A 14,379-nucleotide genomic window follows, 5' to 3' on the forward strand; every position below is an offset into this window, starting at 1 on the left:
TTAAGGCGTTGGGGAAAAACCATCGTCGTCGGTCGTTTTCCTTTATTCGACTCATTAAATTATATTTAAAAAAAAAGGAAAATTCTTATCGATATTTTTAGGTTTTAATCAGTCAAAAATTTCAGGTATTCCGTTTATAAATGATTTTATTTAAACAATAATAATAATAATAATAATAATAATGATTATTTAAAAGAAAACAATTTTTTTCCCACAATAATATAATAATAACTCGATTGTTCGTTTTTTTTTTGTTTTTCCAATCAAATATTAAAAAAAAAAAAAAATTAATAAACAATCAACGAATTTATTTATTTATTTATTTAAAAATAAATAAATTTACTTATTTATTTATTAAACAATAAATAAATAAATAAATAAAATTGTCAAAATGAAAAAATTGTCGATTTTGCGCATTCGCAACATATAAATAATAAATAAAATTTTCTCGCGTAAAAATTTTCCATCAATCTCAACATAATAATAATTTCATTCAACGAGTTATGTTACGATTGTCTAATGACACGACGACTTTTTAACATCCACGAAATTTAACGAAGGGGAAAATTTTATTTTTTATTTTTTTTTTAACGCGATAATACGCGCAAAGTGAATTAAATCGACCGTTTCTTTTTTTTTTTTTTGTGGCGAATTAAAAAAAAAAAAAATTTTCTTTTCTACATTCCAAGACGACAACCGTAAAAAAAAAAAAAGGATTCGATGAGTGATCAAAGTTGACGGACAAAGGTACGATGCAAATTAATTAATTTTCGCTAAATTTTTTTTTTTTTATTTCCTTACCATCGTGCACGAGGCTACCACTTCCATCCTTTGTCAATTTGTTTTCAACCGTTTCCGTTTCCGTTTGAATTTCCCCAAAACTTTTCCCATTTGTTTTCTTGCCGCCCGATATCAAATTCCTTTCGGATTCTGCGACATCTTCTAAAAAACCTTTCGTGACTTTTTTCCCATCCTTATCGTCAGTCGTCGTCGTTTCAACTTCATTGAAAACTTCTTCCAATAAGCTCAACGTTAAATTTTCATTCATTTTCCAAACAATTTCCTAACGACAAACAAACAAACAAACAAACAAAAAAAATAAAAAAATTAATATCAACAAACAAGTTTTTAGTAAAATATACATATTTACGTAAATTTTATTATAATTATTATTATTAATATTAATATTTAAAAACTTATCAAAACCGGTGAGTACAAACATTTATTATTATTATTATTATTATTATTATTAATTTTCGTTTATCGATAAGTTTAAAATTAATTTTTTTTTTTTTTTTGCGTAATTTAAAAATTTTTGGATTTGGTTTTATAAAGTGCAACAACAACAACAACAACAACAAAGGTTCAAATTTTACAAATTTTGTTTGTTTTTGTTTTCTTCTACTTTCGATTTTGCAATTTCGAAAAAATTTCGACTTATAGAAAAATTTCGAGATTTCTAAATCGAAATATTTTATCGCATATGGCTGAAAGCAAAAATTAAAATTAAATTTTTAAAAATAAAATAAAAAAAATCACTTTCACTTCGATTAAAAATGAAAACCTTTTTTTTTTTTAAACACAAAATGTTTTTATTATGTTGTTGTTGTTGTTGATGTGGTTGTTGTTGTTGTTGTTTCGAACGACAGTTATTAAATAAAAATTCAACTTTCGATATATAACATAATTATTATATTAATTTTTTTTTTTTTTTCTTATATTTTTGACATTTTCGCAAAGCAATAAAAACAACAACAACAACAACAACTGCAATAATAATAATAATATTAACAACAAGGTTAATAACGGTTGAAAATAAGGAAGACAGACAGACAGAGTGAGAGAGAGAGAGAGAGAAAGAGAGGTAGGAATAGCAAAAAAAAAATTCGTAAAAAAAAATCATAATCAATTATCATTATTTGAAATTGATTTACCCTTTTGCCCTTTTCTAGGGTCCCCCCCTCCCCACGACACCACGTGTGTCACGTCGTCGTTTCACATTTGTCAAATTTTATAATTTTTAAATAATAATAATAATAATAATTGTTAGGATCGCGTCATAAATTTGGCAAATTTTTCTTTAAAAAAAAATCGGGCGGACAATTTCCCGTGGAAATCCTCACTTGGCAGGAGGGAGGAGGGAGGGACAGGGGGAGGGAGTTACAATAATAATAAAGAAAAAAATTCGTTAAATCCGCACTCGAGTACGAGCATTAAGCATTTAAACATCGTTCGCGACGACATGGTGGTTTTCCCTTTCGTAATAATATTGAAAAAAAAATTATTTTTATTATTAAACTTTAGGATAATTTCACGCGATTAATTATTATTATTATTATTATCATTATTATTATTAAATTAAAAATATTCGCTTGTATAGAGTCTCGGAAAACCAACCGTTTAGGTTAAATCGAATATTTTAATGTTATTTATGTGTTTTGAGTTGACGTCCTTCACCGATCTTTTTTTACACGTTTATCGTAAAGAGTTCCGTATATATATGAAAAATTACCAGTTTGGTTAGTTTTACATTTTAACTCGTACAAACGACAAGTTGTTTGTTTGTTTGTTTCGGCGAAAAAAAAAAATTATTTTTAGTTTTTTCGAGTTTTTCGTGTTGTTGTTTAATGTTTACGAAACTTAACATTTCACATTCGCTTTGAAATGGAAAAAAAAAATATTAATAATAATATGAAATGATATTTAAAGAATTAACAAATCAACAAACAACCGACCGATTTCGTTTTTTTTTTTTAAAATTAATAATTAGTTAATCAGTTTGTCGTTTGTCGTTTTAACCTCGTGAACAAAAAAAAAAAAAATTTTCTTTCGTTAATAATTTCTTACGGAAAATAAAAAATTTTCCGAAAAAAAAAAAAAAATTATTTGCTGTTATGAAATTGTGAGTGAGTGAGTGATTGTGTTTGTTGTTGTTTTTGTCGCTTAAATCTCACGAAAAAAATTTTTTTAAATTTTCTCATCATCATTATTATTAAATAAGAAAAGGCGCGAGAGAACATTTTAATTAGAAAAAAGGTTAAATTCGTCCCGAACCATTTCCGGTATATTTAAATACTCTAATTTTCCTTTTCTTTTTTTTCCCTATTTTCTTCATATATTTTTGCACTTTCGACTAAAAATTTTCCGCCAAGTAATTAAAATTTAATACGAATCTCCAGACCTGTTATTATCATTATCATTCAACGTATTAATATCATCGAATAGAAAAAAAAAAAAATTAATATTTACGTCGTTAAAAGTAATCATTATTAAATTTTTTATGTTATTTTTTTTTTTTTTTTTAATTACAACGTATTCAAATTTTCTTTTTTTTTTTTGCAGAGACGTTGGAAGAGTTGGTTGTTAGAAAGGACAACAACAACAACAACAACAAATGACAAATTTGATGGGGAAAAAAAAGAAGTAAAATGGAAAAATGACCAGTCATGACTTTGCAAATGATAAAAAAACATTATACGTTTGTCGTTTTCATCATTATCATCGTTTGTCGATTGATTATAGCAATAGAAAATGGAGGAGAATTTTTTATACAAAAATGTTGCGGAGAAAACGAATTGATTTTAGAAAAAACGAGCGAATGCGTCGAATATAATTTATTAAAAATGGAAAATCATGTTTATCGTCACGATAATGATACCGAAAGAGATGTCGTTGAATTTAATTCTGGCGAATGTAAGGTGAAACTTTATACATTTTCTTTTTTTTTTTTTTTTTCTCTGTAAAATTAAATTTTCCTACTTCACTAACAACAATAATTCTAACAACAATTAACGCAAACGTCATTGAGTCCTTTTTTTTGTTTAATTTAGACGGTAAAGATTCTCGTCCGTGGTGGTTTCCACCGAATAAAAAAATATTATCGAAAAAAAATAATTCGACTTTGAAAAATTTTCCTGAAAACGTACGAGTTAGTTTTGGTAAAGGACAACCCTGCGACATATTGGAAACAGTTTTCCTTCCAATTTTTTTAAGTCAGTGCGATTTTTACGAAGATGGAAGTTTAATAGTGTATCCAAATCAATCCCATGGATTTTACACTCACAAAACCGAAATATTATTCGATCCGAAATCTTATTGCATCGACAGGTACTTCTTGTATTTTCTATTTACGTTTTGCGTACCTGATAAATCGCATATTTAATAATCATTGTTTTTTTTTTTTTTTTGATAGATTAGACCTGAGAACGGATTATCCCGAAGAAGAAACTGAAAATCCCACTTTGGATTTCACGGATACCGTTGATTATTTGATTATGCTTTGCCCGTGTAGGGAAGCAACGTGCATACTCAAATGTTGTCCTCCCGGAATGCTCATCGACATTGAAAACATTCAAGATCGGGAAAATGCATGCGTGAGAAATCAACCAGGTACGTAACGGAAAATTGTAATTATTTAAAATTGAATGTACCCTCCGAGTACAACATATAAATCGTTTGTAGAAGAAGAAGATTGGACGCCCAATTACACGAAAGTACACAGTGATTCCAGAGATTATTTTTTACTTCATAGATTTCCCGTTTGTAAACCGGGAGAGGGTACCGTTATACCCAATCAATTTAAAATCGATGGACACACAATATATTCAAACGGATCCGCGCATATATACGGTGAAAAACATATGAATCAACCTTTGGAATTTTGTGGAGAAAATTTTATTAGCGGAAGTCGGGAAGATCGAAGAGTTTATAATCATTTAATAAGGTAAATTCGAATCTAAACTTTATCAATCCCGGAAAATTGTAGGTAAAGTTTATCAATCGATTTTAGGTGTTATCCGGAAGTGGGTATAAAAAATCGCAAATCGGAAATTCGTCGAATGTTATATGGAAGCCTATTTGTCATCGGTGCCATTTTTCTTTTTCTAACACTTCTCGTTCATGGATTATTACCACCGAGGAGTAACATTAACGACAAAAATTTAATATCCCAAACATGGAGTTTATTTATTGGATATGTTAGCGTTGCCATTTCCCAGTTGGGAATGAATAGAATATCTCAAAATTTATGCATATTTTTGGGTGTGTTTATTTCAAAAACATTTTGTCACAACCCGAGTAAAATTTCATAATAATAATAATAATAATGTGATTTTCAGGATTTTTGATACAATATTCTTTCTTAGCTGCATTTTTCTGGTTAAACATACTTTGTTTTGATATTTCTTGGACTTTTAGGTAAGGGGCACAATCATTACAATAGTTAGCTATATACATAAATTCTAAATAACTTATCATTGATAATTTTTCTTTAGCGAATTACGGATTGTAAGAGGGATTCCAAACAACAGATCACATCGTAAATTTATTTACTATTCAATATACTGTTGGTTGTCACCTGCAATAATTTCAATATTAACTGCTTCTATTGAATTTTTACCTAATGTTCCAGATTATATAATAAAACCACAAATAAAAGAAAGATGCTGGTTTAGAAATGGTAGAAATTTTTCAGTAACTCATTTTCAAAATTTAAATTATTCGTTACATGGCTCTCATGTTTTTTTTTTTCTTTACAGATTCTATGGCAATTGTCGCTTATTTTTATGGTCCCATTGCTGTTTTGTTAAGTTTAAATGTATTGTTATTCATACACACTCTTTATAGAATATATCAAGCTCAAAGAGATATACAAACAGTTATAAAAAATAATAATCCTGAAAAACAAAGGTTAGTATTCCAAAAAAAAATTCTTAAAACTATCAATCGAAACTAGTTTTTTTTTTTTTTTTTTTTTTAAATTTTGAAACTTTCATGACAAATAACTTATAAAACTTTTTACAGATTTATTTTGTATATTAAATTATTATTATTGATGGGATTACCATGGATAGCCGAATTGATATCTTGGGTTGTTGGAGGACCCAGTTATTATTGGTATTTAACAGATATAATTAATTTATTGAGGGCTGTTTTTATTTTTGCAGTTTTCTGTTGTAAAAAACAGGTAAACTATCAAATTACTTCAAGTTTGATTAAGTTTTGAATTTAAAAAATTATTAGTCTTGATTATTTTAAGGTGTTAAATGAATTAAGAAGAAAATATGGAATTATGCGTCAGCCTCATATTAGAACTCCAAGCATACCCAGAACTAGTTCTAGTCTTTTTGGTTCAACCCAATGTCAAGAATTACATAAAAGTTCAAGTAATGCCGTATCTAGTCTATAAATCTTTTTTTTTTGGAAATGTGTATAGTAAATTTAGTTTTAAAAATTGTGTATTGTTAATTACTGTGTAATTGTCTTTTTTTCTTTGTAAATTAATAGTCCATTATACTATAACCTTTAATTTTTTTAGAATAAAATAATGCTTATTATTAAAAAAAAAAAAGAAAGAAAAGTAAAGACTTTAGCTTAAATTTAACTGATAAATGCTTATTCATTAGAAATTATACCGAATTGAATGAAAACTAAAAAAAAAAAAATTCTCCTACCTAAATTTAACCTGTTGGTATCATCATCTTACTATTTACCGCGCTTTTTGATGTAAAGTTCTGAACGTACACTTCAACACAACTCACATTTATTTTTGGATTTATCTCTTAAAGAGAGTAAAAATTGTAAAACAATATAAAACTTAAAACTTAAAACTAAAAACTATTTTTTAATAACTTCACAAATTCATGTTGAATTTTTTTTTTTTTTTTTATATTTTAAAATTAACTCAACGTGTTTAAAGTAAAAATGAATATTTTACAAATCAAGGTTAAAACTTAGAGCTTTGATTGGTTGTTAAAAAAATAACAAAAACTTTTAATGCGCATGCGCCTAAAATTGTGGTCTCCATTTTGCGCCAACGAAGGCTCTGTGAAATAATGATTAGATGAACGATATAACGGTGCAAATAAATTAAAAAATATAAGTATTGCATTGAGACATATTGTAAATAATATTATAAGTATCAAATCAATAGCATTCAGTAGTTATTTAGTGAATAAACTTCATTATGAGTATCAGTGACATTTGTGTACAAACAGAATGGCGGTGTTTAAAGGCCTCATTTTATAGTTAAGCCTCTTATATACAACTTCTACCCTGCAAAGTTGTTACAATTTAGCTTTTTTAATTTGCGTAAGGGAAACAGGATTTCACGACGAATTTGTAAATTGTTTTAATCGCCAAAATGTCATCAATAGAATATGATTTAGACACATCGGGAGGCTTGATGCCCGTAAGTTTTATTTCGTTTAGGAGCCATTTTGTTAAAAATATGGCGTGTAAAGTGAATAATATTAGCTATTATTATTATGTGAATTATTAAAATATATCATATACAGTAAAATTATTTATTAAAAAGCTTATTTTTTATTTTTTCTATAGCAAATTCAAGCCTTAATAGCTCCTCCGGTCAGTGACGATTGTTCAAAAGTTAAAAAAAAGGAAGGAAAAGAATTGCATCCGTACTATAAGCGTCCTGGCAAAGGCCATAACCACGATTCCTGTGATTCCTGCGGTGAAGGAGGAAATTTACTTTGCTGCGATAAATGTCCTGCCTCGTTTCACCTTCAATGTCAGTAAGTATTTATACAAATTTTCAAATTAAAAGTACTCTTACATAATAACGTATGCTTTAGTTTTAAAATGGAGGCAGGGTTAGGTTATAATTTATTTATGGATAAAAGCAAAGTTACTGAAACTTGAATTTAAAAAATTATATTTGGCTGTTATTATTATTATTTTAAAATCAATTTTTATGGTATTTTTTTTTAAATACAGAACATAAATTCAAAGACCAATTTATTTTTATCTTATAGGTATTTATGTTCTTCAATTTATTTTTTTTTACTTTTAGTGATCCTCCTTTGGAAGAAGATGATATACCGATTGGGCAGTGGTTATGTCACTCTTGCAAAGTTGCAGCTGTATGTATTTCATAATTTTAATTTTTTTTAAATTGATATTCAGAAAATTATTAAAGAGTTTATTTATTTGTTTAAAATATTTTAGGCGAAAGCAGATGGAATACCTGTAAGAGAAATAAAATTTCATAAGTCTGAAGTAATAACTAAGCCTAAAAATGAAGTAGATTTATCAAATATTAGTCCAAATGCTTTGCCAAAAAATGAGTCAGAGGTTCGTGGACGATTGAGAAGCAGAAAAGATAGTGTTTCATCTGGTTTGTTGAAAACATCAAAAAAAGGGAAGGCAGCAGGAAATGATAAAAAGAGAAAAAATGATGATAAGAAAGATACTTCGGAAGATGAAGATGAGGATGACATTAATAATGCTGAAAATGATGATGAAGGAAAATTGAAAAAAATTAAAAAAAAATGCTCTGATGTTATTGGCAACGAGGCAAGTTTTCTTATTCAATTTTAATTATTTTAAATTTTCAAAAAAATTTAATTCGTTATTGTTTTATTTTTTTTTTTTTCTTAGAATTGTGTCGAGAATGAAGTAAACTTTATGACACCTATGGACTTATTAATAGAGGCAGCAATTGAAAGCAACCCAAAGCAATATGATCTACCCAAAGAGTTGACTATAAGCATGCCTTTTCCAGGATCTGAAAAAGGTATTTTTTTTAGTAGTAGGTCTCGTAGTTCTTGTCATAGTAATTTTGTTATAAATTTCATAATTTTTTTTTTTTTAGCGGGTAATGGCGTTGGTCCTGGTAAAATTACTTCAAGGCGTAATTCATCGGCCAAAAAAAAGCCATATGAATTAGATAATGGAATGGTGCCACTTCCAGTTAAAGTTTGTTATGAATGTCATAGAAGTTGCAGAGTTGCTCCTTTAGTTTCATGTGATTATTGCAGTTTGTTATTTCATTTAGATTGTTTAGATCCTCCTTTAGCATCAATGCCGACTGGAAAATGGATGTGTCCTAATCATCCGCAGCATTATATTGTAAGTTTCAATTTTAATTTATAAAAAAAAGTTTTTTTTAAACATAATTTTAAATTAAGTATTGATTTTTTTTTTTTTTTTTTAGGATACAAAACTCTTAACGTCTGTTAGTTTAACAGAAAGGGTTAAATTATGGGAAAAGTATTCTGGACCAATAGATCAAGATGCTGTAAAATTGGAATTCATTCGTAAAGTTAGACGAAAAAATCCTCCGTTTCGATTTAAAGTTAAACTTCCTCCGAGAAATAAAATTCGGGTATGTATATATATATATATTCACAAAAATTTTTTCTAAACTTTTAAAAATATTTTCAACACTCTGACTAATGTAATATTTATATTTATTTTAAATAACGTATAATGATATTATACATAATCTTTTTTTAGGTACCCGACGCCATTAAACAACAATATGCTTGTCCGCAACCTTTAGTGCCATCACTAAAAGAAGTTCTTAGAGTAGAAAAAATTTCAAGCCTAGAAGAACATGCCACGGCTGTGGAACAGGAAGAGGTAATAAATAAATAAATAAATTTTACGCATTATTAATTAATATTAATATTTGTATAATAAAAATCATAATAAAAAATTGGTTTTTTTTTTTCAGTGGCTTTCAAGCATTATAGCCATGCAGTCTAGTATAGCATGCCATCTTGCCTTTCAAAAACAAAAAAAACTACAACAGACTCCAATAGAAAACGATGTAACTACAAAATCAAAACAAAGTGACATATCTCAAACGGAAGCGCAGGTTAAAACAAACGATATCGTCGAACTTACAATAGAGAGACAAATGAGTGATAAACCAAAAATAAAATCTAAATCTTCCAATGAAGTGATCAACGGAAACATAACGGTACAAAGTCATAAGGGGACACCCTCGGCAAAGCCTAAAGAAACGGTTGAAAAAATGATGGAGAAAATGTTTAGCGACGTGACGACTTCCGTTTCGCCCAGGAAAACAGATTTTACGGGAAGTAAAACATTAGAGAGTTTACTAAGGGAATCATCGTCGGAAAAAACAAAGAAAATAATCATCAACGGTCCAATACCGAAAGATGCTAAAATAATACTTCATCAAAACGGTGAAATGAGGTTAAAAATAAAGGAAGATCAGAATTTAAAAACTTTCGAGCCTAGAATTAAAATATCGGATCAGAAGCAGCATCAGCAGCAACAACAACAACATCAGCAAAATTCTAATTCGATAGATGCAAAAGTTTTAGAAAACCTCAATTCACAACTGAATTATTTACTATCGACTTCAGCGGGAAAAGGTAAGATTAAAAAAATCTTAATGTTTTTAAATTGTAAAATAAAAACAACAAGAATTAACTTTACGTTTTAAATTGAATTTTAGAATTAGCAGAAGAATTGAGTAAAATTGATTCAAAACTCGTTAACCTTCTCGCCTTTCAAAGAATTCAACAATTGTTACCCTCTACCGTTGGCATGAATAATTTAAAAAATTCATCAAAGATTTCACCGACGTTATCGCATTATACAATTGAAAACGAAAGCCAAAGATTGAGACTAGAAGAATCATCAGAGTCTGACGCGAAGCAAGAAGGAGCGGAAAAGGATAATAAGAAAAAAAACACCGTTTTCGGAGCGTACGAAAAAAACTTATCGCTTAAAAACGGGGTTTTATTATCGAATAAGCAATATGTTGCCATTAAAGACTGTAACGCAGAGTTGAGCCTGCAAGAAATCAGTCCGAACAATGTTAATCCATCATTGAAAGCGGTTAAAGACGTGTCGCAAGTAAAAATAAGTGATTTTCTAAGGAAGGAATTCGATCGAAGTCACGTCGAGATACAAGCGAGAGCCATATTGACTCCTTTGAATACAAAAGATTTGGGTGTTAAAATGAAATACAGGACGTTATCGATAGGAACGGGAGCGGATAACGACGTTTGTTTGAGTAGTTACGGGTTTTGTAATTACGTATCACCCAAACACGCCGTTATTTTTTACGACGAGGTGAAAATCAGATAAAGTTTTTTCTTTTTTTTTTTTTTTTTTTTGTATTATTTTTAATTTAAAAAATTATTTGAATTTTTTTTTTTTTTTTTTTTTGTTTATATCAGATGACGAAGCATTACGAATTAATTAATTATTCAGAGCACGGAACACTTGTTGACAGCGTGGTTTACACAACTGATTATTCGGATCGGAAAACTCCAAGATTAGATGCTAAGGTACCTGAAAAAAATCCCCTGGCAAAAACTGTCAAGGAAATTATTGATAGGAGGCGGGGCATTATCAGAAATAGCGAAGACGCGGATCGTGGACCTCCCTCGAAAATGATCTCGAGAGAACACCAGGTGAAATGATAATTTTGAGAGAGAGAGAGAGATAAAATTTTCTTTTTTTTTTTCTAATTTATTTTATTTTAACAGAATCCCAGAATATGTTACTGCCAACCAAATAAATTATCAAGTAGTTATCCGGCCGGATGGGAGGGATCCGCCGTTTTGTATCACTGTTCGTACATAAAATTCGGATGTCTCCAATTCGTTTTCAGCATAGCAGACTACGCTCCGTCGTTGAAAATCGAAAACAAAGATTTGCCGGACGAGAAAGACGAGAGGCAAAATTGGAAGAAAACGTGCAAGAAAATCCCGGGGAAATCGAATCCGAATCCGAACGGCGGAAAGGGTAGAAAAATGATAAACGATAGAAAAAATGATTCGAGTCGGTCGAATAGCGAAAACGGGACCGAGGGAAAAGATGATGAAACGACAAACGAATTAGACATAACAAACATGGAAATGGATTTCGAAACGACGGAAATAAAATTAGAAAACGAAGACGATTCGGGATCATCTAAAAACGAACAATGAAAAAAGTATCAAATAAACTTTTTTTCTTTCGTTTTTCTTCCCGATTTCCCCCATTCTCTATCCTGTATTGTTGTTGTCTCTCTCTCTCTCTCTCTTTCTCTCTTCCCTCGATGCGACGACTCTTCCTCCCTTACCATCATTTTATTATTCTTTCACTTGGCCCACATTGAAAAAAATTAAAAAGACGACCAGAAAGAGAGAGAGAGAGAGATGGAGAGTTAGAGAGATAGATGGAGTGAGAGAGAGAGAGAGAGAGAAAAGGAAGAGGAAAACTGAATCAAAACCATGTAAAAATGTAATTAATTAATTAATTATTAAGCAAATATTATTTGTTGAATCCCTTTTTCACTCTCCCTCTCCCCCCTCTCTCCCTCTTTTCTCTCTTTTTAATAATTTTTTTAAAATTTTCAAATCGTCAGCATGTAATGAATGAATGAATGATTGAATGAATGAATGAATGAATAAGAAGAAGACAAAAAAGATTTAAAATAAAAAAAATTTTTAATTTATGTGTATAAATGTAATTAATAAATAATAATGAAAATTTAATAAGTTTTTATTGATTATATGATTTAATTAATAATAATAATAATTTTTTTTTTATTCTTTTATTATTATTATTATTATTATTATCATTGTAAAATTTCGAATCTTGTTATCGTCATAATAATAATCATTAATTATGATTTTTTTTTTTTTTTTGTAATAATTTCTGTCGTAGAATAAAATAATAATAATAATAATAATAATTTTTCTCTTGAATATTTTATTCGCGAGTCTCATAATTTTTTATTATTATTATTATCATCATTATCATCTGAATTATTATTATTATTATTATTTTTTTTTTTCATAAAAAATAAAATTTATAAATAAATAAATAAATAAATAAAAAGTTTAAACTGATTATTTTGTACAAAAAAAAAAAAAATTATGTAAAAATTTTTGAGAAAAGAAAATATAAAATAAATAAATAAATAAAATTTTAATAATATTTTATTTTTTAATAAATAATTTAAATAAATTGAATTTGAATTTGAGAATTAATTTTATATATATAAAAAATTATTGATTTATTATCGATCGATTAAAAATTTAATTGATTTCCATGGATTAAACAAAAAAAAAGCGGGAAAATGGCAATACATAATAATAATAATAATAATAATAATAATAATAATAATTTTGGTTAATCTATTAATATAATAAATCGTTTTCTTGTTTACAGCTTCCTATGATAATAATAATAATAATTTTTTTTAATGGTACGTATGTTTTAAATTATTACGTGAAAAATGATTTTCAATTGTTTTATCGTTATTATTATTATTATTATTATTATTATTATTATTATTATTAAAATTTTGTTGTTTTTTTTTCTTTTATAAATTTCGTTTTTGATAACTTTGATAATTAATTATTAATATTATTTTTTTTTCCGGTTCCGTCGGTACAAAAAAATGCGTAAAAGTGTTGAGGATAAAAAAAAAAAAACATTATTATTATTATTATTATTACTTTTTTTGAGGGGTTCGCTTTACATGTAATTAATATTATTATTATTATTATTAAGTTTATACCGTTTAGTTTTAATATATATAACAATTACGATTACGTTTTTTACTTTTTTTTCTGTTTGTTTGTTTTTGTATTTAAAAAAAAAAAAAAGACAAATTTGTTGATAATAATAATAATAATAAGAACGTAAGATGACGACGGTTGGTTATGAGAGTTACTTAAACATGACAAAATTTATTATTATTATTATTATTATTTAAATGTGTTATAAAATAAATAATTTATAAATAATATTATTATTATTATTTTCTATGATGACTTATTATTATTATTATTATTGTTTTGTTTCGTTTGTAATTTACGTGTGATCGGGTCAGTTGGTTAATAGTTGGAAAATTATTATTATTATTATTATTTTTTTTAACATCTACTCAATTAATTGTCATTTAATTAATTTAATTTAATTACTTAATAAAAAAAAAAAAAAATTTTTTTTTGTGAAAACCGATGACGTAATAAGAAATCTTTTTATAATAATAATAATAATAATAATATTAATATTAAAAAAATTCTTTTTTTTTAAATTAAAATCGATCGATCGATCGATCGATAAATCGATCCTTGATCGGTTATTTTTTTTTTTTTCATTTCGATTGTATTAATTTGTAAGATTTTCATTTGAATTTTTAGGCTATTTTAAATTAATAATAATAATAATAATAATAATAATAATAATAATAATAATTTTTTTTAAAGGCGGCGGCTCAATAAGGAAACATTGAGTTTTATTTATACATAAAAAAAAAAAAAAAATAATAAAATTTTATTTAATAAATATATATATATTTATACGAACGTTAATTAATTAAAATAAATTAATAATGATGATGATAATAATAATAATAATAATAAAATTATTATTTTATTTTATTTTTTGGTAAGTAATAAATTTAAATTTTTTAACAAAAAAAAAAAAAAATTTTCCAAGGGGATTAATTTTAATTTTTTTTTTTTTTTTCAGGTCGTTCAGGATCCTGTTTTGGTGTGTGTGATAACGTTATCAATAATTTTCTGGACACGTGAGGGGATGCAACGAATAGGTAAGTCAATAAATAAATAAATAAATAAATGCATAATTTCTTTTAAT

The 14,379-nt window shown here is 27.0% G+C and overlaps 3 protein-coding genes across 3 annotated transcripts; 2 read left to right on the plus strand and 1 right to left on the minus strand.

The window, feature by feature from the left end:
• Window positions 1–493: 493 nt before the first annotated feature.
• On the minus strand, window positions 494–1,048 carry Phum_PHUM317220 (uncharacterized protein; the record flags this gene model as incomplete). Its single annotated transcript, XM_002427352.1, has 2 exons — window positions 494–531; window positions 802–1,048. The coding sequence occupies 2 exons, from the start codon at window positions 1,046–1,048 to the stop codon at window positions 494–496; spliced, it is 285 nt and encodes a 94-aa protein (XP_002427397.1).
• Window positions 1,049–3,446: 2,398 nt separating this feature from the next.
• On the plus strand, window positions 3,447–6,187 carry Phum_PHUM317230 (class B secretin-like G-protein coupled receptor GPRmth6, putative; the record flags this gene model as incomplete). Its single annotated transcript, XM_002427353.1, has 10 exons — window positions 3,447–3,693; window positions 3,831–4,107; window positions 4,193–4,389; window positions 4,462–4,723; window positions 4,790–5,040; window positions 5,118–5,196; window positions 5,274–5,458; window positions 5,538–5,688; window positions 5,803–5,965; window positions 6,038–6,187. The coding sequence occupies 10 exons, from the start codon at window positions 3,447–3,449 to the stop codon at window positions 6,185–6,187; spliced, it is 1,962 nt and encodes a 653-aa protein (XP_002427398.1).
• A 954-nt stretch (window positions 6,188–7,141) lies between these two features.
• Window positions 7,142–11,714, plus strand: Phum_PHUM317240 (FYVE-containing protein, putative; the record flags this gene model as incomplete). Its single annotated transcript, XM_002427354.1, has 12 exons — window positions 7,142–7,189; window positions 7,339–7,532; window positions 7,811–7,880; window positions 7,966–8,298; window positions 8,398–8,533; window positions 8,612–8,868; window positions 8,954–9,124; window positions 9,256–9,381; window positions 9,476–10,145; window positions 10,229–10,851; window positions 10,959–11,195; window positions 11,271–11,714. 12 exons carry the CDS (start codon window positions 7,142–7,144, stop codon window positions 11,712–11,714), a joined length of 3,309 nt encoding a protein of 1,102 aa, XP_002427399.1.
• Window positions 11,715–14,379: the final 2,665 nt, after the last annotated feature.

Source organism: Pediculus humanus, genomic scaffold, assembly GCF_000006295.1.
Source record: "Pediculus humanus corporis 1103172107723 genomic scaffold, whole genome shotgun sequence".
NCBI lineage: Eukaryota > Metazoa > Arthropoda > Insecta > Psocodea > Pediculidae > Pediculus > Pediculus humanus.